Source organism: Nestor notabilis, unplaced genomic scaffold, assembly GCF_000696875.1.
Source record: "Nestor notabilis isolate BGI_N333 unplaced genomic scaffold, ASM69687v1 scaffold12976, whole genome shotgun sequence".
Taxonomy (NCBI): domain Eukaryota; kingdom Metazoa; phylum Chordata; class Aves; order Psittaciformes; family Psittacidae; genus Nestor; species Nestor notabilis.
Window position 1 is genome coordinate 42,902 of NW_009933389.1, and position 23,698 is coordinate 66,599.

Sequence of the window (23,698 nt, forward strand, 5' to 3'; positions counted from 1 at the left end):
AGTGGGTGAACTTGGCCCAAGAGCTGTCACTAACTTAAATTAAGGGGTGAATGGCATCCTTTCTTGTCACTGCTTTTTGATATCTTTATAGCTGATTTTTAAAAATGTAAATGTTATGATCATGACAGGAGCTGGTAGAAAAAATTGCAATAATTTGCTTAAGGAATTAGCCTATGCTCTATTAGTGAAGTCATCTTAACAAGAACACCTCTCTTTTTTAGATGTGTCACTTGAACTTACTGAGCTGAGGTTTTGTGGGATAGATCCATTGCAGGTAACTGTGGGCCCAGAAAGCCACACAGAGAAGAGAATGAGAACCTAAGTGGTACCACCAGCATCATCAAATCCATCCGCACCAATGCTGAGTCTGGCTGCACCCAGACCACAGCATGCTTCTGGCAGTCCTGCTCCTCAGGATCCAAAGGCACAAGGGTGCCCCCCTTGCCACTGCAAACAGCTTGGAGGGGAAGAAAGTTACTTGTAGCAAGAGAGGATCTTTGAGGAGCTATTGGGAGAAATTCTCTTGCAGAGGGTCTCACACCAAGCAGTAGGTGCAAGTTATACGACGTATCAGCAATTAAGGAGCAAACTTAGAGCTTGGTGAGCAGGAAATAAGGAATGAGAGCAGGAGGTGGAGTGCAGGAAGGGCGAAGCAGAGGTAAGTGTGGTGGCCAGTGTGATGCACTCACAGATAGGAGTGGGCAGCAGAAAACCAAGGCTGCCATGCTGAAGCAAGCTGCCAACCTTCATATATCTGCAGCATTGCATGCAGAGAGAATAATGCCATTTGTTATTACTGGCCATTTTCAGGTTCTTGTATGCATTGTGTGTTTTTAGCAGAGATGACATTTCAACAGATGTCAGAGTATGAATGTGGGATTGTCTTTGGCTTGATCATAGAGCCATGGAGGTGGGAAAGTAGAAGAAAAGCTCCTGGAATGTCTCCACCATTTCCTAGAGAAAACTTTCTCACTCCCTCATGTATCTTTTCTAGTCCAGCTAGGTCAGGCGTGTGTGGCACAGCGCTAAGTGTAGTCACACCAATTGGGCCACTCTTCAGCTTCCTACACGTCGGTCTTAAACAGAGTTTTATCTTTTATATACCAAAAGATTTCCACTGCCACAAAACTCTCCTGAATAAACTTGCAGGATCTTCCACAATGGAGCTGGTAATCAAGTATCATGGAACAGTCCCAGATTCCATGTGAAATACCTTCATTCTTTTAAGCTGGCTTTCTTGTCATTCCTTAATTGATGAGGCACTCTCTTTGCTCATGAGCCGACTCCTGATGACCATGCTGCTGTGCTTTGATATCTGGTCCTGAAACTCTGAAGTCATAAAGAAATACAGGATCGGATCCAAGCAGCAGTCCAGACTTGCAAGACTTAAGCAAAAGGGTTGGGCATAGAGGGTGATGGTACTCAGGAAGCAGTCTGTAATGACGTTTTCTTTCACCAACATGTAGAAAAAGAAGTTGATGTGGTATGGTGCGAAACACACACAGAACACGATGGCACACATGGAAACCATCCTTAAAGCCTTCCGCCTCTCATTGCTGTTTTGACGTGGTATCTGAAAGCCCCGAAGAGAGTCTTTTGTTTTCCAAGTACAGAATAAAATAATGATGAGTGGTCCAATGAACCCAAAGAGCTCTGCAGTGCCCATCATCAGCACGGTGGCCAGCTTGCTCTCAATCTGCCGGACTTGAAGGTCTGCAAAGCAGGTATTTGTGTTTTTGGCTAGCCCATAGCTCCTCATGATGGGGAAGGGCAAGCATGCCACCCCAACAAAGAGCCACACCACAGCGCTGATGGCTACGTCATACCGCCGCTTCCAGTCCTTGGCTTTGAATGGCTGATACAGGAAGAAATACCTCTGAATGCTGATACAGGTGAGGAAACAAATGCTGGCGTACATGTTAAGGTACTTCAGGTAGAAACACAATAAGCAAAGGAATCTCCCAAAAGGCCACGTGGAGTTAATGTAATAATATATTCTCAATGGCAGTGAGAGGACATGAGCCAGGTCGGCCACGGCCAGGTTGATCATGAAAATGACGGCTTTGTTGTTCTTGCTGATGAAGCGGCACAAGACCCACAGTGCAGCACTGTTTGCCAGGAGGCCAGGGATGAATATCAGGGTGTACATGGTGGCATACAGGTTGTTTTTGAATGTTATGTTGTGGCTGGAGCAGGTCTGGTTGCTGGGTATCATGACTGGGCTGCTGGAAACATCTGTTGTGGTATAGGGTGGGTGGGTCATTCCTGTAGAGAACAAAAAAAGGAGCTGTGAAAGCAAAGGCACTGCAAGAGTTGTCAGTATTCACATTTGCATTTCCTATTTGACTATTCTGTACAAAGTAAAGGTTTGGACATGTTTTCTGTGTAAAACATCCTGCTATCTTCTTCACAGCTCCCCTTTCAGAGGTCTCCCACTACTCACACAGGTGGGGGACCATTTCTGTTGTGACAATCCCCTTGCTGGGCTATCTGAGTGCAAAAGCAATGGTGAAGCTATGCCATATTGCTCATAGAGGAGTAGGAGAAGCTACCTGTCCTTTTGGCCATCTCTACAAGGCCATATGTGGTTTTGTCTATGGGTAGCATGGGAGGAATACATGGAAGAAAGGTGTGCCACAACCCAGCTTCTGAGTGTGAGCAACCACGTGGCCCGAAGAGCAAAATGTGTGTGCCAATCACTGAATCATAGCTGTACCTTAGGTATTGTGTGGGTGGTGTGTCTCCTGACTCCATCAGTGGACCTCATGGACTCACCTTCTCTGGCGTGATGGGTACAGGCTATGTGGAAAAGAGTAGCAGGGAGTGGGCTTGAGAAGTTTGACTGTTGTAAATGGGTACTACTGAAGTGTGCTGCTATGTATTTAAGGTAATGTCACAACCAGAGACCTCATCTGATCACCAGCTTCCATTTCACATCACTCCAGCAGCCTCCATTAAACTCTCATTTTCCATCAGATTTTTTTGGGTTTAGATACCAATTTCTGGCTCTCCTTTGATTCAAATGAGTATGGATGGCAAAATCATAGAAGAGTTAGGGTTGGAAAGGACCTTAAGATCATCTAGTTTCAACCCCCCCTGCCATGGGCAAAGACACCTCACACTAAACCATGTCACCCAAGACTCCGTCCAACCTGGCCTTGAACACCACCAGGGATGGAGCATTCACAACTTCCTTGGGCAACCCATTCCAGCACCTCACCACCCTCACTGTAAAGAACTTCTTCCTTATCTCTAACTTAGACTTCCTGTGTTTAAGTTTGAACCTGTTACTCCTTGTCTTATCACTACAGTCCCTAATGAAGAGTCCCTCCCCAACATCCTTATAGGCCCTCTTCAGATACTGAAAGGCTGCTATGAGGTCTCCAGACAGCCTTCTCTTCTCCAGGCTGAAAAGCCCCAACTTTCTCAGCCTGTCTTCATACGGGAGGTGCTCTAGCCCTGTTATCATCCTTGTAGCCCTCCTCTGGACCTATTCCAACAGCTCCATGTCCTTTTTATGTTAAGGACACCAGAACAGTACACAATACTCCAAGTGAGGTCTCACAAGAGCAGAGTAGAGGGGCAGGATCACCTCCTTTGACCTGCTGGTCATGCTTCTTTTGATGCAGCCCAGGATATGGTTGGCTTTCTGGGCTGCGAGTGGACACTGAAGCCGGCTCATGATAAGTTTCTCATCAATCACCACCCCCAAGTCCTCCTCCACAGGGCTGCTCTGAATCTCTTCTCTGCCCAACCTGTAGCTGTGCCTGGGCTTGCCCCAACCCAGTTGTAGGACCTTGCACTTGGCTTGGCTGATTTCATGAGGTTGGCATCAGCCCACCTCACAAGCGTGTCCAGGTCCCTCTGGATGGCATCCCTTCCCTCCAGCGTATCAACCGAACCACACAGCTTGGTGTCACTGGCAAACTTGCTGAGGTATCACATTCAATCCCACTGTCTATGTCGCCAACAAAGATGTTGAACAAGATCAGTCCCAACACCAATGCCTAAAATGTCACATGTTGAACTCGTGGGCCATAGTTTTGTCAGCTTTTGTAACTGGGACTTGTCTTCAGCAAGGCACCACAAGCAGGAGGAGTTTGGTTTTATCAGGTATTTTCCCATGGAGTTATACTTCTCATTACAGTGATTCCCTCATGTGTCTAATAGAACATTTAAAATTGAATATCAGCTGCCTATTTATTTCATGTGGCACTGCAGACACTGATTCATTCCTTCTGACTCATTTCCTGCATCATTGGCAAGGGGAATTTGCCAGAAGCGTCTCTGTAGGTACATATTAGCAACTTGCACCCTGTTACTAATGCTTTTTTCCTTCATGTTATGCAAAAAGAGAAGAGTTTAGAGCTCTCAAGTGACAGAGAACACAAATAGCTGTTTTTTCAGCTTGTTAATCATAGCAGTGCTTGGACTTGGCAACTTATACAGACACTGCTCAAAGCTGCTACTGAAGGGTTATAATTCAGGCCCCAGAAACGCCCAGACCATGACATGGTCCCAGCATGGCACAGAGGCCACCCTCACTGTGGATCCAGTGGCACTGGCTCCTGCTGATGCTAAGCAGGGCCACCTAACCACTGCTTCTGAGGGCTCCTCAAACAGGTGCTGAGGCCAGCTTTCTTTTTAATCTTGTCTTTCACTTTACCAGAGTTTTCAAAATGTGAGGTCTACATGTTTATCTCCTGCAGCACCCCTAGCTGTAGCAGCTGGGCTACATCGTTCAGTTGCACCATACATCAAATAAATGCTGCAGTCAAGAAACCCTCTATCTTTGCCTTCCTTCACCAAGATGGCATGAGTACATGGAGGCCAGGTGCCCCCCAGTTTGGTTTTGTCCCTCCAGGGCATCCGTCCAGTCTGCCATTTGCTCCCAGTAACCCTCGCCCCAAGGCAGCTCTGCAATGAGATGCTCTGCTTCATGCTCCCAGCTGCCCTCCACCCAAGACATCCCAGCCTTGCTCTTCTCATGAGGCCACAATATGTCCATGAGGAGGCAAGAGGCTCAAAATGTGCTATAAACCAGGGAAAAGATGCATCTGGTCCATGGCCTTATCTCCACCAGCCTGAGAAGCAATGATGGCGCCCTCCCGTTCTCCTTTCTGGTGCTCCTCAGGACACTGACAGGGAATGAACAGGGGCATGGAGCTGAGCACTGGATTGTTCACCCAGGGCTCAGCTTCTCAGGGCAGTAAATTCAGGTTACATCCCATTTCTTGAGAGTACTATGAATTTCTGGCACTCAGGGTGTTTGTGCTCCCTTTCCATCTGGTTTGTCTGCAGTTCTAGCTGGACATGCTATCTGCTGCTCTTGTCTCCCGTAAGAGCACTGTTTACTACATCCAATTTCTGTCTCTTCAGCTGACCTCCCACTTTGCCAAGAAGCTGTTAAAGAGCCATTTCCAAAGTTACAAGTTGCCTGGTTTCCCTTGGATATCAAGGTTAGACTGACTGCCTGGTACTCCTCCAAAACGTAAGTGCTTGATGGCTGTTGAAACCATGGAGGATTAGGTACATTTGCAAAATGTTCTATTTTAAGGATGCACTAATGCTGGCCAGTGGACACGTGTTCTTGAGTTCAAATGAGTCATAACAGTCAGTTTGCTTATTGAGATCCCTAGATACCGTTAACCCTTATTTGCATTTCACATGACAGCTAAGGACCAGACTGTAGGGTCAGCAATCAGAAGGACCAAGTTTAGGCTGCTGACTCAAACTGGCCTCTAAATGGAGCCATTTACAGTAAACCACTGTGTCCAGGATGTGTCTGCTGTAGCATGAGAGTGATGCTCAATGCACATGCTTGATACCAGAATTCAGCCTTCACTTTCTGTTTGCAGAAAGCTTGTCCAGGCATGCAGATGAGCACAGGGCCGAACTGCAACATGCCTGAGACCATGGTGGTGGAGCCCACAGCATGGACAAGTTACCCCTTGGCCTTCATCTTCATTTGCTAATTGTCCACAAGGTGTCAGAGTTAATCAAGATTTCATTTCCTTACCTTCCTCTTTAAGGTATTTTTCTAACTCTCACAAGGCCAGGGCTATCTGGTTGGTGAGAGGCAGAAGTTTGACCATGGTCTCATGAGTTTGTGATGCTGTCTTCTAGCATGATCCCAGATTTAAAAGCTCTTGTGTTGCTGAATAACTGATATTAGGGAAAAAAATGCCCCCAGGAATACTCCTCCTTGCTGGTATTTACAGATAGAAGAGTGTTGAAAAGATGCACTTTGATGGAGATCAGGGAGCTGCTTTGAACGTTTGATCCAAAAGGTTATAAAACCTAACCTGTGGAAATGCAGGTAATGTCCCATCCCCACCACCCTGAGCAAATGTAAGACTGGAATTGATGAATAGTCATTTGCTGCATGATGTGTGTACAGCAAAGGTAGAAGCCTGAAAAGCTCCATCAGATTTTATCAGTGTTGACTTACATATTGCAGGGAGACAGCTCCTACTGCAACATTGTTCTCAGAATATGAAATTTCAAAAAAAATATTGGTAGCAAATAAATACGCTATTATCTACTGTTTTTTACATTATAATTATTTCTGAGGCTGTTGCAATAAGGAAATAATTAAATGTGCACATTATTACTTGTAGCTGAATGTTTGGAAACTAAATGTGGCATTTCTAGGAAAAATGTGCATTTTTATAGGACTGAGGAGCACAGAGATGTCATTGCAGAGTCCTGGATCTTTCTGACATGTCCATCAGCAGACAGGTTAACTGATTTGGTTAAGACACAAGTGCCCTCATTGCATGGCTGTAGATGTCTTGCGCTATTGCACTTACACTTCGGTATGAAACCTCTGCAGTCAGAAGTGGAACGTTCTACAGTTAAGGGTACTTTTTCCAGTGGTGTTCTTCCACATCAAAGAGCAGGTCTGTGCTGCTGATCCATTGTGACGAGTTGTTTTTGTTTTGCAACACTAGTCCAATTCTCACCTCTGTGGCTCGGGCAGCTGAAGGGCAGGGCATGCACATGGAGCAGGACGCTGGCAGCCTTGCTGGAACGCTTGGTCCAGGCTGGCTGAGGGCTGTAGCATAGGTGGACTCCCATCATGGGTGCAGTTCCCATGGATGGTGATGTTTGCACCAGAGCCAAGGTCCCAAAACTTTCACTTGGCACCAGAAAACATGCCCTTGAACAAAAATCACACTCTTCCTTCACACATCCTACTGTTCTAGCCTGCCACTGAAGTCCTCTCCTACATAAATCTGCAGCAAGCCGGGTTTGACATACTGACTTACATTCAGTTGACTTGCATTAAGCAATTTCAGATTCTGGGGCCACCCACTATGAATCCTGCTATAAGTGCCACACTCCAGATGTGCTGTTTTCTTGGGCTCCCATTAGAGACAAGCTGCCAGAGCAAGTGAATGCAAGCCCATCAGTAAAGCACCTTTTCCAAAGTACAGTTTGAAAGCTTCAGTGCATGAAATTAAGTTTTAATCTGGACCAATGACTGCAGTCTGAATTAAGAATTAAGACTGCCTCCGGATTCTCATTAACAAAAGTGAGTCCAAGCACTCTTGCTATTTTTGCCCTGTTGTGTCCCCCTGACTGTTATTAGTTTCCTACCATTGCAACTCAGTCAAAGAACATTGGATGGCACAAAGACATGCAGCATTTAGATTCTTCTTTTCATGATAATACAGATCGTCATTAGAAGAAAAAGATTTGTAAGTTTCCCTTTCTGTCAAATACGATTTTAAAACAAAATAGATTCCTTGAGAAATCAGGCATAAGAAGGAATTTGTGCCTATTAATGACACAGGAGAACAGTTGAAGAACCACTAATTGCCCATGATGTAACATTTGGCTTTCTCTTGAAACAGCAATTTCATGCAGCCGCTGTTTCAACTCCTCTATGCATTCACACAGAGGATTGGTGCACATGAAGGGCTGCTATTTTTTTCAAGACTCAAAATGCCACAAATCTTCTCCTGCAAAGAGCCAACCCCCAAGGAAAAGCTGGAGGAGAGCAACATTTTCATAAGAGACAGCATAGGCTCGTTAATGCTTGTTCTAGATCACAAAGAGTGAGCTTAAAAGCAGCCTTACCTCTTCAGACAGAAACCCAGCTACATGCGACTGTGCTGTCAGGAGGAAGTGTACTGTCTCATCTGCACCACACCAGCCTTGTTTACATGAGCACAGTGACCTACGTGACATCATGGGGTGCTGCAAGGTGCTGCTTTGCCTGTTGCTCAGTGCTGGGGCTGCTGCTGGGACAGGCGCCTGCTCCCAGCCCCTAGCCACTTCTGTGCAGGGACTCGCTTGCTCTGCTCCCAGCCCTACTGAGTTCAGTCCTGGCCAGGCGTAGGCAGGGTTGCCCCAAAATCACATTGGTCCTACATGTTCTCTCCCCTGCTGCTCTGTTGGGATGGCTCAGCATCTCTTGGACTGCTGTGTTGAAGAAGGTCCTAAGTGGAGCTCAGTGCTGCTCTGTGCAGATCCCTGTTCCTCCTCTCCAAGCACAGCTCCAAGCTGAGCTTGGAAACACTCACGAGGTTTGTGCTTGCTTCTCCCTGGGAAGTTCAGCCTTGCTCTTGCTTCCTGACCGCAGGGCTATAGCCAGTCATTGCTGTGTGTGAGCCTCAGCTGGTAGCTGCTCTGTTTCACCAGGCGCAAAGTCCTCTTGCTGATGACGTCTGACTTCCCAATGGCTTTTTACAGTGCTTCTGTGAGCCTTGCTTGACATTTCTTTTGAACTAAATAAGCAGGCAGCTCAGTTTACACTTGCTGGAGCTCGCTGCCAGTGAGGTCAAATGGTGGCACTTCTGAAATGGTTTCACGCAAGGGCTGGAATCCAGGCTCACTGCTATCCCAGGGGGTAAATGCAGTACCAAGGCTAGGACTTCACCCACTTACAGGATCTAATTGTTTGGATTTTCATAAAGCCACCAAGAATCTGACCTGATTCACCTCTTCAGGATCAGCTTCTGGCTTGCAGCACACAACTGCCCCTGTGGCTCAGCAGTTAGTTAAACTCTCTTCTCTGTTGTGGTTTAAGACCATGAAGTAGAACATCACTACAGCTACTTGTGGACAATATAGTTGTTGATGTCTGACTGCTCAGAAACCCAGAACTTATGGCTCTGATTCAAATAAGAATGCCCCACAATAGCCACCCCCTAAAATGCAGTGTTGGGCTTTACAGACAGTCCTGTTTACATCAATTGTCAAAGGAGGTTGGTAGAAGTTGGGAGATTGTCAGGTGTTTATTTTAAGATTATTTTTATGGGCTTCATGAAAAGCAATAGTAAGCTTTTGGCCAATGATGCAGTGTTTATCACTACATCCTGTTTAGCTGAATTTTAAAGCTCATCAGCAATGGAAACATATTTGCTGGAATTTATCCAATCACAAAGTTGTCTTTAATACAAAATCACCACACAAAACTCTGCAGCCTAACAAGCCAAGAAGAGCCTGATCTGGGAACAGCAATTCAGAAACACTTCCCTGATTGACCCAATCAGCGCCTGTGGAAAACATTATAAAATCTTCTGCAGGTGCTCTCTTCTCTGCATGAACTTCCATCTGTAACACTTCCATTCCTCACTCAGTTGTCACCAATAGAGCAGTTGTCACCAACAGAGATGGATTTGAGCAAAAGCCACAATCTTTGTAGAAAGGAGAGATGAAGTTGATTATAGCTGCACTTGTACATGTGAAACATTGCAGTGACAGAAATCAACTATAACAGTATAAAAGCATGCTTGCGAAAATACACTGTATGCTTAAGAATGTGAACTTACTGTAGGGCTTTTGCACACAGTTATACTAGTTACAGATGTACTTTCCCTATAGACCTATTTTCCCTGATTATGCAGTTAAAACTTTGATTTTAGCATGCCAAAGACTGTTCCTGCTGTTGGTTATTGCTCACCAGAATCATGAGCTTGCCAGGTATCTACCATAATTACCTATATTAGAGGAGATCTTGGCTCCTGCAAAACAGTATGGGCAATATTTCCTGGAGTTCAGAAAAGAGGCTGGACCTCAGCTGTGCCTGTGCCGCTCTGGGTTGGTCGCTTGTGGACCTTCCCACGGGTGATCTGCAGTGTGTCTTTAGTGTCCTCCACCACAGAGATGAGAAGCTTGTGTGGAGCAGCCTCCTTGGCAAGAGGACGCCCAAGTTGCTGCAGTTCGCAGAGCTCCTGGCTAGTTCAGGACGTATCAGGGTTTAACCACAGCAGCAGCTATGGCAGCACATCGATGCCAGCACTGCTGCTGTTCTGTGATGCATAGTTGAGCAATACATGCTGTCATGGCTTGAATGCAAAAAACAGCTCCACATTTGCTTGTTTGTCTGTTAGTGTAATGTGCAAGAATGCATGAAAACATGTAGAAACAAATTACAGCCTTTTAGTGGGAGCCAGGGAAAAAACAATTGTATGTCTAAATTAATATTAGTATCACTAATATGATATAATTATTAACATTAGCCTGAAATAAAGATGCGGAGTTAGATTTCATGCAATGGCATGGACAGCAAACCTGTTTTGCTGACAATTCGAGCCTTTGTAGTATGGAAAAGCAAATATTGAGTGAAAAATACTACCAAGAAGTTATATGAGTTTGGTTAAAAGTTGCACTGTAACAAACAGAAAGTAAATATTTGTATCCTGATTGTCTGTCTTCTTATGGAGAATTAGATGGGTGTATTTAAAGGAGTACAATGACTTACAGTAGAAGGTGAAAAGCATATATGCATAAATGTGTGGTTTATTCTAAAACCCTCTTGAATGTTATAATCACAACAGAAAGAGGAACACAGGATGGCAAACATTTCAAAATTATCTACTTTTATCTGCGTATTTTGGCCCTCAGATTGTATCAACTTTTACTTTTCAAAAAAAAAAAAAGTAGGCATATTGAAAAGATAAAAACTGGGTGTACTGTGAGAAATGATTTCTAATCACCTGCCTGTGTTTTTATGGCAACTGAAAAATTATTGCTCATTCGTGACTCTTTTGCTGTTGCAGAGCTACAGTTACATAGCACTGTTAAATCATGTTGCTGATAACTTCCTCTGGTCCTAGTACAGATGCACACATTACTTTTGTCCAAAAGAGAGGCAGATTTTGTTTGAAATAGATAGGTTTTTAATTCAAAACAGGAGCATTTCCTAATAGAGAAGCCTGCTAGTTCTGTCTTAGTTCATCACTGAATACATCCCACAATACTCACTCCCTTCCGTGGGCTCTTGAAACTGTGAATAGATAATGAGCTGAACACATTCACATCCAAGTCTTTCTGGTAACAAAAATACTTCTCTCTGACAGCAGAAAGAGAAAGGAAATCTTAGAATGTTTTCAAGTCCAGGCTACCCAAAACCATGGAAGCTCACCCCAGATTTTATTCAGACTAGCTGAGCACCTTGAACCTCTGGCAATGGAAGAAATGCAGAAGATGGGAAATCTGTGGCTTGCCAGTGCCAGCCACACGTATTTACCCAACAGAACCGTTGCTCTTTTGTTATTGTTATTTATTTCTGAAGTTCTGTTTTTCAGCAGAAACTAAAAAGGAGGAAGTAAGTCTTCACTCTAACACACCAGAGCCGCTGAGAAGTATTTTCCATGCAGCTAATACTAAAAATAGCTTCATTGGTTGTCTTTGCTAAAACATCTTTGCCAAAACATCTTTGCCAAAATGTCTTTGCCATCCTTTACAGTTCAGAATCCCCTGACACACAGAATCCAGTAACTATGGCCAGAATCCAGTAACTATCGAGGGGATAAAAGAAAGAGAGGGAACTGGGGGAGAATGCATGCTTATTTTTGTCTGTGGTGATTTTAATCTTTTTGCCCATTTTGTCCAAGAGACTTGCAAAAGCTCTCTTTCCAAGGGGATGAGTAACCCTGTGGTAGCAGCTGCTGCAAGCCTGCACAAGTGGTGCCATTTTCTCATCCGCACAGCGTATTGAACACATCCTTTATGTGCCTTTAGGAACTTTATGCTAACTGCCATTGCTCACTGCCCAGCAGGGTTCCTAAAAGAGAAAGACTGGTACAATCTAGTGAGATCCAACTAAATTTAGAGGTTATACAATTAACAGGCTGTAGAGCTCTCTGTGTAAGGAACTTCTAGTATCAGATCATCATACTAAGTGAACTAAAATCAGCTTAGAAGCTATCTGCTAGAGTTATGCCAACTCTTACTTACATGGTGGTGACTAACACCTCTTGTATTGGCAAGCCAATTATAAGAGTAGTGGTGATAAAGCCTTGCAATAATGGTGTGATCTTTAACATCCTCAGGTTGCTGCCATTGGTAACCTACTTGAAACAGAATAGCTGGCTTTCAGGAAATGAGATTTTGAACCTGTATTGGAACCATTCCTGTGCCCGCAGCACAAGCCACCAGATGCGATAACCATAAAGTGCGGTAGTGCCTGTATCAGCAGGGGAAAGCTCATGAAACTGGTGTGGTTCCATGGTTCCAAGTTCAGATATTTGCATGTTTGTGGTACTTCCTCTCAGCAGCCCAAAGGAGTTCCCATCCATTACACAACTTTGCTTGACCAGCATAGGAGAGCATAGCTTGATTTAACACAGGGGGAGAGGCAGAGAAGTGGGCACCAGGAAGGCTGGAAGGAACACAAAGCTTTTTCAAAAGCCATCAGTGTGCCAATGTCCCAGATATTGTCTGTGATGTTGCAGGCAGCTACAACCAGAACATGATGGCTGCACAGTGAAGGGCAAGCATTTTCATGTGAACTGGAACACAAAAAGCAATGAACTCCATGGGGGATTCCCGAGACAGGAAAAAAATTCTCCTGACAAATACGAGCAATCTCCACTCATGTTCTTCATCATGCTTACTTCACAAGGTTGTGCTTCCCCTTTCACTTCATTTGGTTAGATAGCAGCAAGGGTTTCAGCAAAAAGAGAACTTCATTAAACTTGAAAACTAGGAATAACCTGACAAGAATGAGGTCAGACTACTAAAATACACAAATGAGATTGGCGAGATTAAACCATACAAGAGAAAAAGCAAAAGCAAGTCAACTAAACTCAATATATCAAAGTACCAGTAGAGGCTTGGAACTAAAGCTAATCCCCTCTAAGTCCCTTTCATATCTTCTGTCCTAACCAAAGCCAGCTGTAGCTGAAGGAAGATTAAATCCTTCACAACTTCACTGGCTGTCCTTCAACATAATAATCAAGAGTGTGCAGCCAGCAGCATGTGGGCTGAGGCCCAAGCAGCCGTACATGTCACTGGCAGGACACAGGGCTAACAGGAATCCAGGCTGGAAAACTCTCCCCAGCATCCAGTCAATAAAGAGGCCAAGAGTGTGCAGAAGGCCTGAGAGATACATGAACAGAGAGCAGCGGAATTGCAATGGAAACATTCTATTCCTGCTCTGTAGGACAAGACTGCACCTCAAATGGGATGTTTCCCAAAGGAGGTTAGGAGGTGCCTGCATCCCCGGAAATTGTGCAGAGCTGGCAACATCATGGTGGAGTGGTGCAGCAAAAGGACTATCTGGTGCCATGTAGGACAATAAGATGTCTTATATGAACACAGGGTGGGGTGTGTGCCTTGCTATCAAGATGTAAACCTGTTCAGAGGAAAAAATAAGTTCAATGATGTCAACAACTAACACCAAGGGATCAACAGCAACAGTTGGATTTCAGGTGTACTCTGGGTAGCTCCTGTCTGGAAAAGGACTCCAAGGAGAATCATTCATGGGGAAAAAAGGGCTCATGAAACAATCATTTTATCATTTCATTAAGATCAGAAACAGCACTGGCTGTACCTACAAATCAAAGCATCAACAAAAGGGATTTCACTGGTTGATTGGAATAATGAAGAGACATGAGAAGGTTTTGCTCCTATCACTACTTTCTATGATTCTAGCAGAGCAGGATAAAGTCTTGGGAACTGGTTTAATTTTCCTGCCCAAAGGTAGAGGTGCAAGGATATATGTACATGAAGACAGAGCAGCTTTATCTCAGCCCTTCCTGAGAAACATTAGCTAAGCATAATCAGTTTGGGGTTTGGTTTTTTTTGCTTACAAAGATCTTTTGTAAGCTATCATTCTTGCACCAAGTGCTTAGCTGCGCTTGGACTCCACTTAAGCTGAACACCACCAGTTATGCACACCAAGTTTGCACCTTCCTCTGGGTATTAACAGAGAACTACAGCTGAAGACCTACAATACAGCAAGTTCTAGGCTGATAGGCACAGGAGAGCTGGAAAGAGGCATGTAAAAGAGCTGTGGCATCCCACAGGAAAGTAGATTTGGTCTTCTGAAACTGGTGGGAGGGAGCAGAGCAGGAGCCAACAGAACTGCATGATAGACCTGGGGCCTGCTTACCATTTTGGAAAATGCTGTCCTTTGCTTGCATCCCACAAGGAGTGTTAAATCCAGCTGTGTATTGGAAGGAATGAGTAAGTCTTTAGTATTACAGGCAGTTCATTTGGATACAGGAGTCAAGATTTCCTTGGCAATGAAAATTCATTGGCCCTGTTGATTTTTTTCAGTCACTACTTCTCCTTTTGACAATTTCTCCAGTATCTCTATATTTCAGTTGTCTCCTTTTTTCTATTTTCTGTTTCAGAGTTGTCTTTTACTCATCAGTCATTGCTTTTCTCTGACACCTGGGGAGGAAATGCAACACAATAATACATTAATTACATCTGCAGCATTCTGTGGTTTTCCCATGTTTTGAGCAGAAGTCATCCTTCAGATTCTGGGATGACGCAATGGTTAAGCTATGGCTAATTTTTCTTACTTTTTTTTTAATTATTATTTTCTCACTTTTTTAGATTCTCACCTATTTAGTTTTCTATCCATAATGTAGATTGTATCAAACTACCAATTCCTTAAATGGTATTTCTGAAGCTGGGGTATTGGTTACCTTAAGGGATTTTACTCTAAGTTGGAAGCTTCTAACCATATATGATCAGATATAGGATTAATAAGCTAGGAGAAGGAACATTTGCTGCCTTTAAGTCAGTCTAAACTTATTTTCCCGCCTGTATTAGAGTTGTACATGGTGAGGGAAAGTGCCACTACCAGTTGCATACCCTTGAACCAGTACCACAACTGTTATCTTCTTCAGGGCTTAAACCTGAGCTTTAACTGGCAAAATCCCATGCAAACATTTGGGCTTTTTTGTTTGGGTGGTTTTCTGATTTGTTGGTTTTTTGGTGGGTTTTTTTTTTTTTGGTTGCTAAGCTTTCATAAAACACTTTGGGGATTTTTATTCTGTTTACTCTTCATAAGCAGAATACAGATGTTTCCCAGATCTGTCAGTAATTCTCAGGTTCCTCTTCTACATCTCTATCAGCCCCATTTCAACTTCTTCCAGAATGACTTGTCATCTTTGCATCTAGATAAAAAAAAAAATAAAAAAAATTAGCCACAGTAAATGACAAAATACATTGTCTTGAGTAGCTGCATCTCATAAATTAACGGTGCGATCCGTTTTTTCTGAGAACTATTGTACAGTTAAGAAACCAAGCAAACTGGTTTGTGGTCAAGACAGTGATGTGAGAGTTTTACTCAACTGACTAATGGTGTCAGGGTGCAAAGACCAGCCATGGTGATTCCTTTTTCTTTCTTTCTTTTTAACTGGAAAGAGAACTAATGTCTGGAAGAAGTCACTGTATTTGGGATTTCAAGTTAGCTCTATTAACTTGTATTTATTAGATTGCCACAGAGTAAAAGACATCAGGCTTCATCAAAGCAATATCCTGCCTTTTGTCAGCAGTCTCAACAGATGCTTCAGAGGAAGGAGAGGTGCCTTCCACAGTGTGTAGCAGTGAGACTGCATGTATCAGAGCAAGAGGGAAATTCCAGTGAGAGCACATGAGGGCTATCGTGAGGGCTGAGCAGTGTTTAACCACCCTTACTCACTGCAGCTGTGCTGTGGCTGGTGCATGTTTAGACAGCTCTGGAAAGCAAGATATGCCTGGGCCCTGAATGATGGGAGAGGTGTAGGAAACAGAAAGGAATAAGCATGTCCTGAGCAGACCATGGACCAGCTTGCAGGAGGAGGAAGGTAGAGTGACCACACACAGACTGGCACAGTCACTTTTGAACTGTAGAATAGGCACTGCAGAGCAGTTAGGCAGAAACAGGACTGATTTCACATGAAGTCAGGCTAAGCCTGCAAGCAGGAAACATTCGTTATTTACTGGCAATATGGTTTCTTGTTTAAACTGTCAAAACTAAGTAATCCTATTTTTGTAGCGAGTGAATGAGCAAAGGCTACAAAACATATTTTTGCTTCTTAAACTGTATATTAAAGTCATTGCAGAAGTGAGAAGAGTTCTGCAGCTGAGGGAACTCATTGTTTTTCTGCTCTCATTCAATCCTCTCTGTTTAAACATGACACTTTCCACATTAAGGTGTGAACTCATCACACATCGCTTAGCAGCCTCTTCCATTACAGCTGTATTTTAAAAGTTTTGTGTACCCTTCATCTCACAGCTGCTTCTTCACACCAGGCTATATATAATTTTCATCTGAAACTGTCCCAGAGCAGTTAATGGCTGCTTTCTGCTTGTATGTGTTGAGGCTAGACCCACTGCATCTGTGTATCTTTGAGCAACAAGCAGCCCTATGCCTGATGTTTGGACACTTAAGTGACTGCAGTGGGTTGTATGCAGCTCACAGGTTTCCGTTCTAGCCTTGGGGGAGGCAGGCTCCTCCAGAGAGAAGGCACTGCAAGCAGGGATCTCAGAGGAGAAGCTGAACCGATGAGGTTTCCCTCCCTCTTTTGGCTCAGTGAGTCTTGAATTCTTGGCTGCACAAGTGGAGGAGCTGAGAAAGAAAGGATGGAAAGGCACCCTTCCTTCTTACAAGGAATAATTGACAAGTGCGGTAGTTAGGGAAGTCTCCCTTGAGGTGTGTGACATGGTGGGAATCCACGTTAAACACCAGCACTGAGCCAAGCGGGTCCTCCAGCCATGTGGAAATTACAGGGGACAGCATCAGCAGCAGCACAACTGCCAGACATTTGGTTTTCATTTCTTTATCTTACACACCATTGCATTTTGTGAGGATCCTGATCCTGTCACTGCAAGTGTGCCTTGAACACAGGGACTGCGTGCCAAGAGTTGTCTGAGAGGCTTGAAGGAATAGCTCTTCCCTGTTTCCCTGGCAGACTGAAGCAGGAGTTTGGTGTTGAATGGCTCTGGACAGCACAGCTACAGGCATGTAGCACAATTCCAGGCACCTTCTGTAGCACAAGTAGAAATATAAAGTGTCTAAAGCACTTGAGCACATCAGGGCAGTGCTGCCTGTGACTGCAGTTTTGGTACCTCTGTCTTACCAAAACCACTTTTAAGAATCCCAAGACATTTGTTCAACCTCAGCTTGCGTGTTTGGGAGTGTGCTTGCTGATGGAAAGCTGACCACCAGGGAAGACAATCTGATTTCCCCATGTTTGTCACCAAAGAAATCTTTGAGGAAAAGTGCTTTCTTGTCAGCCTGTTTCTCACCACAAGAGTAAACTTGGGCAAGAAGTTGCTAATACTGGACCACTGGCCATGCAGCTGCATGACATGCAGCACTGACCTGGCTGAATTCACTGAGGCTTCACATTCATTCATGAAATTGTCACTGAGGGTGACATGCTTGGGAATTGTCTGTCCTTTTGTATAAATCTCCCCTGTACTTCCCTGCTTGTCCTGATTTGTCTGACTGAAGTGTGACTGTCTCAGCCAGAATCCAAACCAGCTCTGGCCTGCTGGATAATCCCATGGTGCAGAAATCCCCACGTCCCCCTTTGCTGCAGAATGCTTTACATTCAGATCATTTAGCGACAGCACTGAACAGTGTGGTTGTAACAGCACAGTTCCTTGCATGAGCTGTCTGGATATTTATACAGCTTTGTGGGCAGGCTTCATAGCGCACACAGTTTCATGCAGCTGTGGCTAAACTGTTCTTAGCTCCACAGGCGGCAGGTCTGAAGGCCCCTGAGCTATGAGATGAAGCATAGACAAATGTTGGTGTTTTTATGTAATTTCCCTGACTAATAATTAGAGCCCCTCATGGCCTTTAATGTATTCAAGCCTACTAGAAAAAGCAGTGGCATTAGCTCCATTTCACAGGCAGGACAGGACCAAGAAACAGCAAGGGATGAGACAAAAATCTTCTGATATCTCATGTTGGTCTTGGTCCCTTTATCCACAGCCCTTTGTGTCAGTGTTTATTTGGCTCTGCCTTTGTAAGTGTCTGCCTTAAGGAGAGAACTCCGTGTGCAGAGGTTCATTCACACTGCAGCTCTGCGGATGGATGGAGCCGTGCCAAACCAGCCGACCAGACCATAGCCCTCCAAAAAGATCCTCACAGATTTTAGGGCCTTTTAGCCTTCCTAAAGACCACAATGTGTCCATCAGACTGCAGCAGTCTCAAATCACCCCCTTCCAAAACAGCAGCTCATTCTCATTCCATTCACTGTTCCATCTAGAGAGGGAGGCAGCCACATTGCAGGATGGATACTTCTATTTCTTAGGAGAAATCTATTGCTAACCCAAACTTGACAACCACTGAGGCTTCCTTCCAGGTTGTGCTATCCTGTCTATTTACTTGCTAGTGTGTCACTTTGTCTAGATCTTTTTTCTAAGCAGTCCTGGAAAATACTCTGAAAGGGGTAATATAGGCAAAGGCAGATGGATATAGAGTTGCAACAAGTGATCTGGGTACAGTGTAGCAGGAGGCTATTGTTTGCTGTGCATTGCCTGACAGCTCTGTTGGTTTTACCACATCAGTAAGGTTTCTCCCATCAGCTAGGGCCTGACGATTGGACAGTCCACGTAAGAGAGGACTATAGACGAGGTGCATGAAAGACTTGGACTGAGAATCACTGGATAATCCCAGCAGCTGCTCAAAGCCCAGCCCCAGTACAGAGCGAGGTGGCAGAGAGGAAGCAGGGCAGCCAGGTGAACCAAGACAAACACCTTGCATGCGTCTCTGTCAGATCTTTCAGAAGCTGTTTGGGCTTTGGCTCTTGGCTCTTGTCTCTGCCAAAGCCATGGCTGATGGCTTCTACTGTGGAAATTCATGCTCCTTGCAGCCTTCACAGGGTCCTCCCATGGAGCCGTATGGCAGTTGACAACAGCATGCAGGCATGATGCAGGGCAGGTTGGATGGGAGGTAAAGACCATCACCAGGCACATCCTGTCTTTGTGCTCAGAGGAAGCCAGCAGAAATCTGCTGAGAAGGTCAAACCTGGATTCACAAGAGCACATTCCCACACTGCATTCAGCAGTTACAGTGGTGGCAAAGAGAGGAAAGAGGCCTTTGCTGTGCAGACAGGGCTTTGGTTTACTGGAAAAGGAAGAAGGTTTTTTACGGGGCCACTACAGGAAGCTTGTGTGAGTAACTCAGTATCTTATTGTAGAAAAGTCTGGAAGGGTGCAGAGCTCCACGGACAGCAATGTCATACTAGTGATGTTTAGCAGCTGCTGTGCCCACTTACTAGTCAATACCCGTAATAGCCCTGAGCAGCCTCACCTGGAGCTTCCCACACCTGCAAATGGCTCTATTTAAGTTCAGGGTTGAGCCCTTAATGCATTTCTCACCTTGGTGTAGGCATGCTTACTTCTGAGCTTAACTCTGGCATGGACCTCACTGGTACAGGTAATTTGCCTCTGGGGTGGATCCTTGGATGCCCATTGCAATTTGTTTACAGCCTGGCTGTTGATAGGGAGGTTTTGGAGTCTTGTAGCCTGGTCTCCAGCCCTGGCTCGGCTTCCCTTTTCCCCTGTTTGGAATAACTGGATGGATGCAGGACTTGGTTATATGTGTGCCCTGGCTGGGACTGTTAATGGGATGAGCTGCCTTCCCTGAGGGGGTTTGCATATGGTGGATGAGGGCACTGGGGTCCCAGCAGTGCCTGTGCTGGCATCACCTTTGGCTCCCGGGTTCCATGCCTTTAGGGAACAGCCTGATGGTCTCCTGTTCAATCTGAGGTTGTGCATAGCTTCCTGAGAATGCCTCAATAGCAAATAGTTGGACCAAATAAGGGACTCGTAGGCTCCAAGGTCAGTGTTAGAGTGGCTAATTTTAGGTTTTGGAGTGGGTGCAGAGCTCAGTAAGGTGTTGGTGCTTCTCATATTTTCCCAGGGAAAAATAAAGCATCTTGAAATGGGATCTGAGCAGCCGGGATTGTGTGCAGATAGTAGCCTGAGCTGAGCTCAGACGGAACATTAAGCCCAGGGACTATTTTTACTTCTATTTTTAAAGAAGGTGCTGCCTACGATGGAGGCTTGATAGCTCTTGCTATTCAGAGGGTATAAATGCAGGATATCTGTTGGGTTCAGCCTCTCCAGAGAGTCTGTAAGAATCTTGTTGTGAGCTACTCATGCTGGGCTCCTCCTTTAGTTACCAAGAAGAAATGGGCATGGTGAGGGTGTGATTGTTTTAGACACCTATTGTAGGAGAAGCTAGATTTCCCTATTGTGAGTGCCTATTTTTCTTCAGTGACTAAATAGAAGTCAAGATGACTAATTGGCAGCTAAACTTATGCAACTTGTGACCCATGTGGGGTGTCTGAAGCCAATGAAAAGGTTGAGATCAGATGTGCCTACAGAGCTCAAACAGAAGCATGAGAAAGTGCAGGATGTCAGCTTGTGATGTAAGTGCTTGAATTTCACTTATGTGAACTGGCAAAATCCTTGCTGGATCTTGCCTGGCATACCTGGCATAAAGGTCAAAGCAGGAGCTGGGCCCCTTCTCCTTCAACCCAGAGCCCTTCCAGCTGATGAATTGCTTTTTCTTCTTAACTATGAAACCAGTGGCAATGAGGCCATGTAGTGCCCCCCTTCTTCCCTGCCAGCCTCTCTGACCCATTTCTTGCTCCCTGGCAGACATGGCTGTGGAGTTCATTTTAATTTCAGGCAATTGTATTTACAGGGTAAATAATTTTATAACTTTCTTATTAGCTTCTTGGACTTACTTGCTATTTTAAGCTTATTTTTTAGCATTAAGTTCTAGCAGAATGGATTTCCCTTGTTGAAAATGTGCATTCAGAACAGGAAGGAACTTGACTTTGTAAAGATTTATGTCTCTCTTAAGCTAATTATGTGGCTGTTTGTTACAATAAGCTTCAGTTCCACTTCAGATAGTAAAATTTCTCTAAGCAGTTATTTGCCCCAGGCTATAAAGTATCTCCTACTGAAACTCAATGAAATGAAGGAATTCATACATCTAAAACTTTTTAAATGTGCTGTTAAAGTCTAGACCCTGTCTTTGAATTGTTTGTGCAGAAGTGCAAGGATGTGGAGCTGGAAATACAATGTATGTGCACCAATACAAGAAACTTACTTTCTAAGAAACACTTAAGGTTATTTAAAATTAAATTTAAATGTTTTTTCTGGCTGAAACTAAAATGGACAAAAACACCTTCTGTAGGTGTAGGGAAAGCAGAAGATCATTTCACTGTTATTGAGGAAAAACTGAAATAAGAAAAAGATGTTTCTTTGAGACAAAGAACCTTATGAAGTTTTGATATAAAGCACTTATCCTCTGACAAAATTTTCCATCAAACCAAACTTTATTTTTGCAGTAAATACGCACCCAAGGGTTTTAAGCAAAGATTCACTTCTGCAAGTGCTTTATCTTCCTGTTGCTTCACTTTCTCCTTATTTCTTACTCTCTGTGGCTGCTGAGTTTCCCCCCACACACCTTTGATTAAAAATAAAGCTAGATGGGCAGCAATAACAAGATCTCCCCTGTTGCTGGCTCAGCACCTCCATGCTGCTCCAGAGTGTCCCTGGGGATGCATCACAGGAAATGGTGCCCAAGGAGGGCTGACAAGTGCTATTTGCTTTGGAAACAGAGGAAACAGTGGCAGAGATGAGTTGTTGTTTGTTCTCCCTGCACATCCAGGAGCAGGGCACTATTTTGGGAGACTTGGCCCTCGGGCATCTCTCGGCCCTGGGAGCTGTGACCACACCAGGATCTTGAGGACTTGCAGGGTGTGTGAGGGACCCCATAGGTTGCTGCTCAACAGGGTGGGCTGTGGCAAGCACTTGTTCCTTGTCAGGTATCAACTGTCTGCACAAGCACAACAGCCCTGTACATCATATCTGCCCTATGTCATCCCTCTGTGCAACTCTCCTGACAATAAACATCATCTGATTTTCTGTTTTCCTCCTGTCACTCAACTTCCCTCAATCCTCATAAAATCCCCTCTCTGTTCTGATTTCTTTTGCACTAGTCCTTATGTCTCCTTGTCCTCATCAGTTCTAGAGACCTTTTTCTTATGCAAGCAGATCCACCTTTATCTTACACCTCACATACTTGTTTCCACTACTATTTCTTACAACCTGGCTCTTAATTCATTTCCTGCTTAATTTTCTTTACCTTTCTCCTACCTTTTCCATCTCTGAAATCTTTGCTCTGTGTCTAGAAGACTCTTCATCCCTCACAGCCTACTTGGATGTTTTCTCCAGGCTCTAGAGACTGTTCCTGCCTTTGGCTATGTCCATTTCCGCATCCCTCACTTCTACTTCACACACATCTGTGCACCCCACACCCTTTCTCCTCTTCTCCACCCCTGGCTGTTGATGAGGATCTTTGCTCACCAGCTTCTCCAGGGTCAGCTCATGTTTTCTTTGTCTTCCCTTTGCAGTCTCCTTCTCTTGCCTGCCATGACCTCTATGATTTGTCTTGCACTTTTGCTCCTTCCTTATGTTGCGTTGTCCATCCAGCCTGACAACTTCAGTCTCTACTTGTCATCCCATACCCTTTTTCCGGTTACAGGTGTACCTGGCAAGAATGAGGTTGCATTTCTCCAATGCGCATGTGATTTTTCTCAGAAATTGTGGTGGTGTATTTAGCAATTCTCCTTCTCTGGGTTAATACAAATCCACAGTTCTGTCTTCTCTTGACCGGCAATCCATAGTCTGCTGTTTTTTCTGGTCTCTATTCCCATTCCCCCCCCGAACACATTATCTTCCCTGACTTTTTTTAGTGTTTCCTAGAGAACTGTCCTTCATTCTCTGCTGTTCTCCCTCTGCATCTCATCTCTGGATAATCTCACAAATAGAAAATATAACAGTTAGTTGATGTTAATAAGTAACTGACCTGTCTCCAAACATCCTTGACACAAATTATTTCCCAGACTTCTATCTTGAACATTCACCTTCGTTACCAAAACTTTTTTTTTTTTTTTGCTGACAATTGGCTCCTTCTTCCCTGGAAAGAGCCATGCCAGCTGATCTTTTCCTTTAAGTTTCCAGTAAACTGCAAAAAGCACTCAAACCTGTGCATGAGTAGAGCTCATGGAAATGAGCTCAGAGGTGCTCATTAGAAAAGTAAAAGGAAAACCTGCCATCTGGCAGACTGACATTAAAGTGGGTCCAAGCAAAGCACTAGTGCTTTCAATTTGGAATTAAATTACTTTCTAAGAGGTGTGAAAGTGGGGAGCAAAAAGAGCTTTGTTCTTATAAACCTCAAAGGAGAGATAAGTTGGCTTAAGTTTACACTTCAACAGGTGGTTCTTTTCTTTATTTTTAACCACTTCAATTGTGTCAGCTTTGAAGGTCAGCCAGTTTCACATCATCTTCTCATGGGAAGCTAAGGGTCTTTCAAATTCTCTCCTAGCAATATTCCTGATCAGCTATGCAATTATGAAGTAAACACTAGTTTGGCCTTAGGTAACAGTTTGTGGCCCATCTTGTTGCAATAAGTCTTTCTATTTTTTAT

General features: G+C 44.3%; 1 protein-coding gene across 1 annotated transcript; it reads right to left on the bottom strand.

Moving 5' to 3' along the window:
• Positions 1-1,180: 1,180 nt before the first annotated feature.
• LOC104407551 (putative P2Y purinoceptor 10) lies at positions 1,181-2,263 on the bottom strand. The gene is given in 1 exon segment (XM_010016866.1): positions 1,181-2,263. A coding segment is annotated over 1 exon segment (1,083 nt).
• Positions 2,264-23,698: the final 21,435 nt, after the last annotated feature.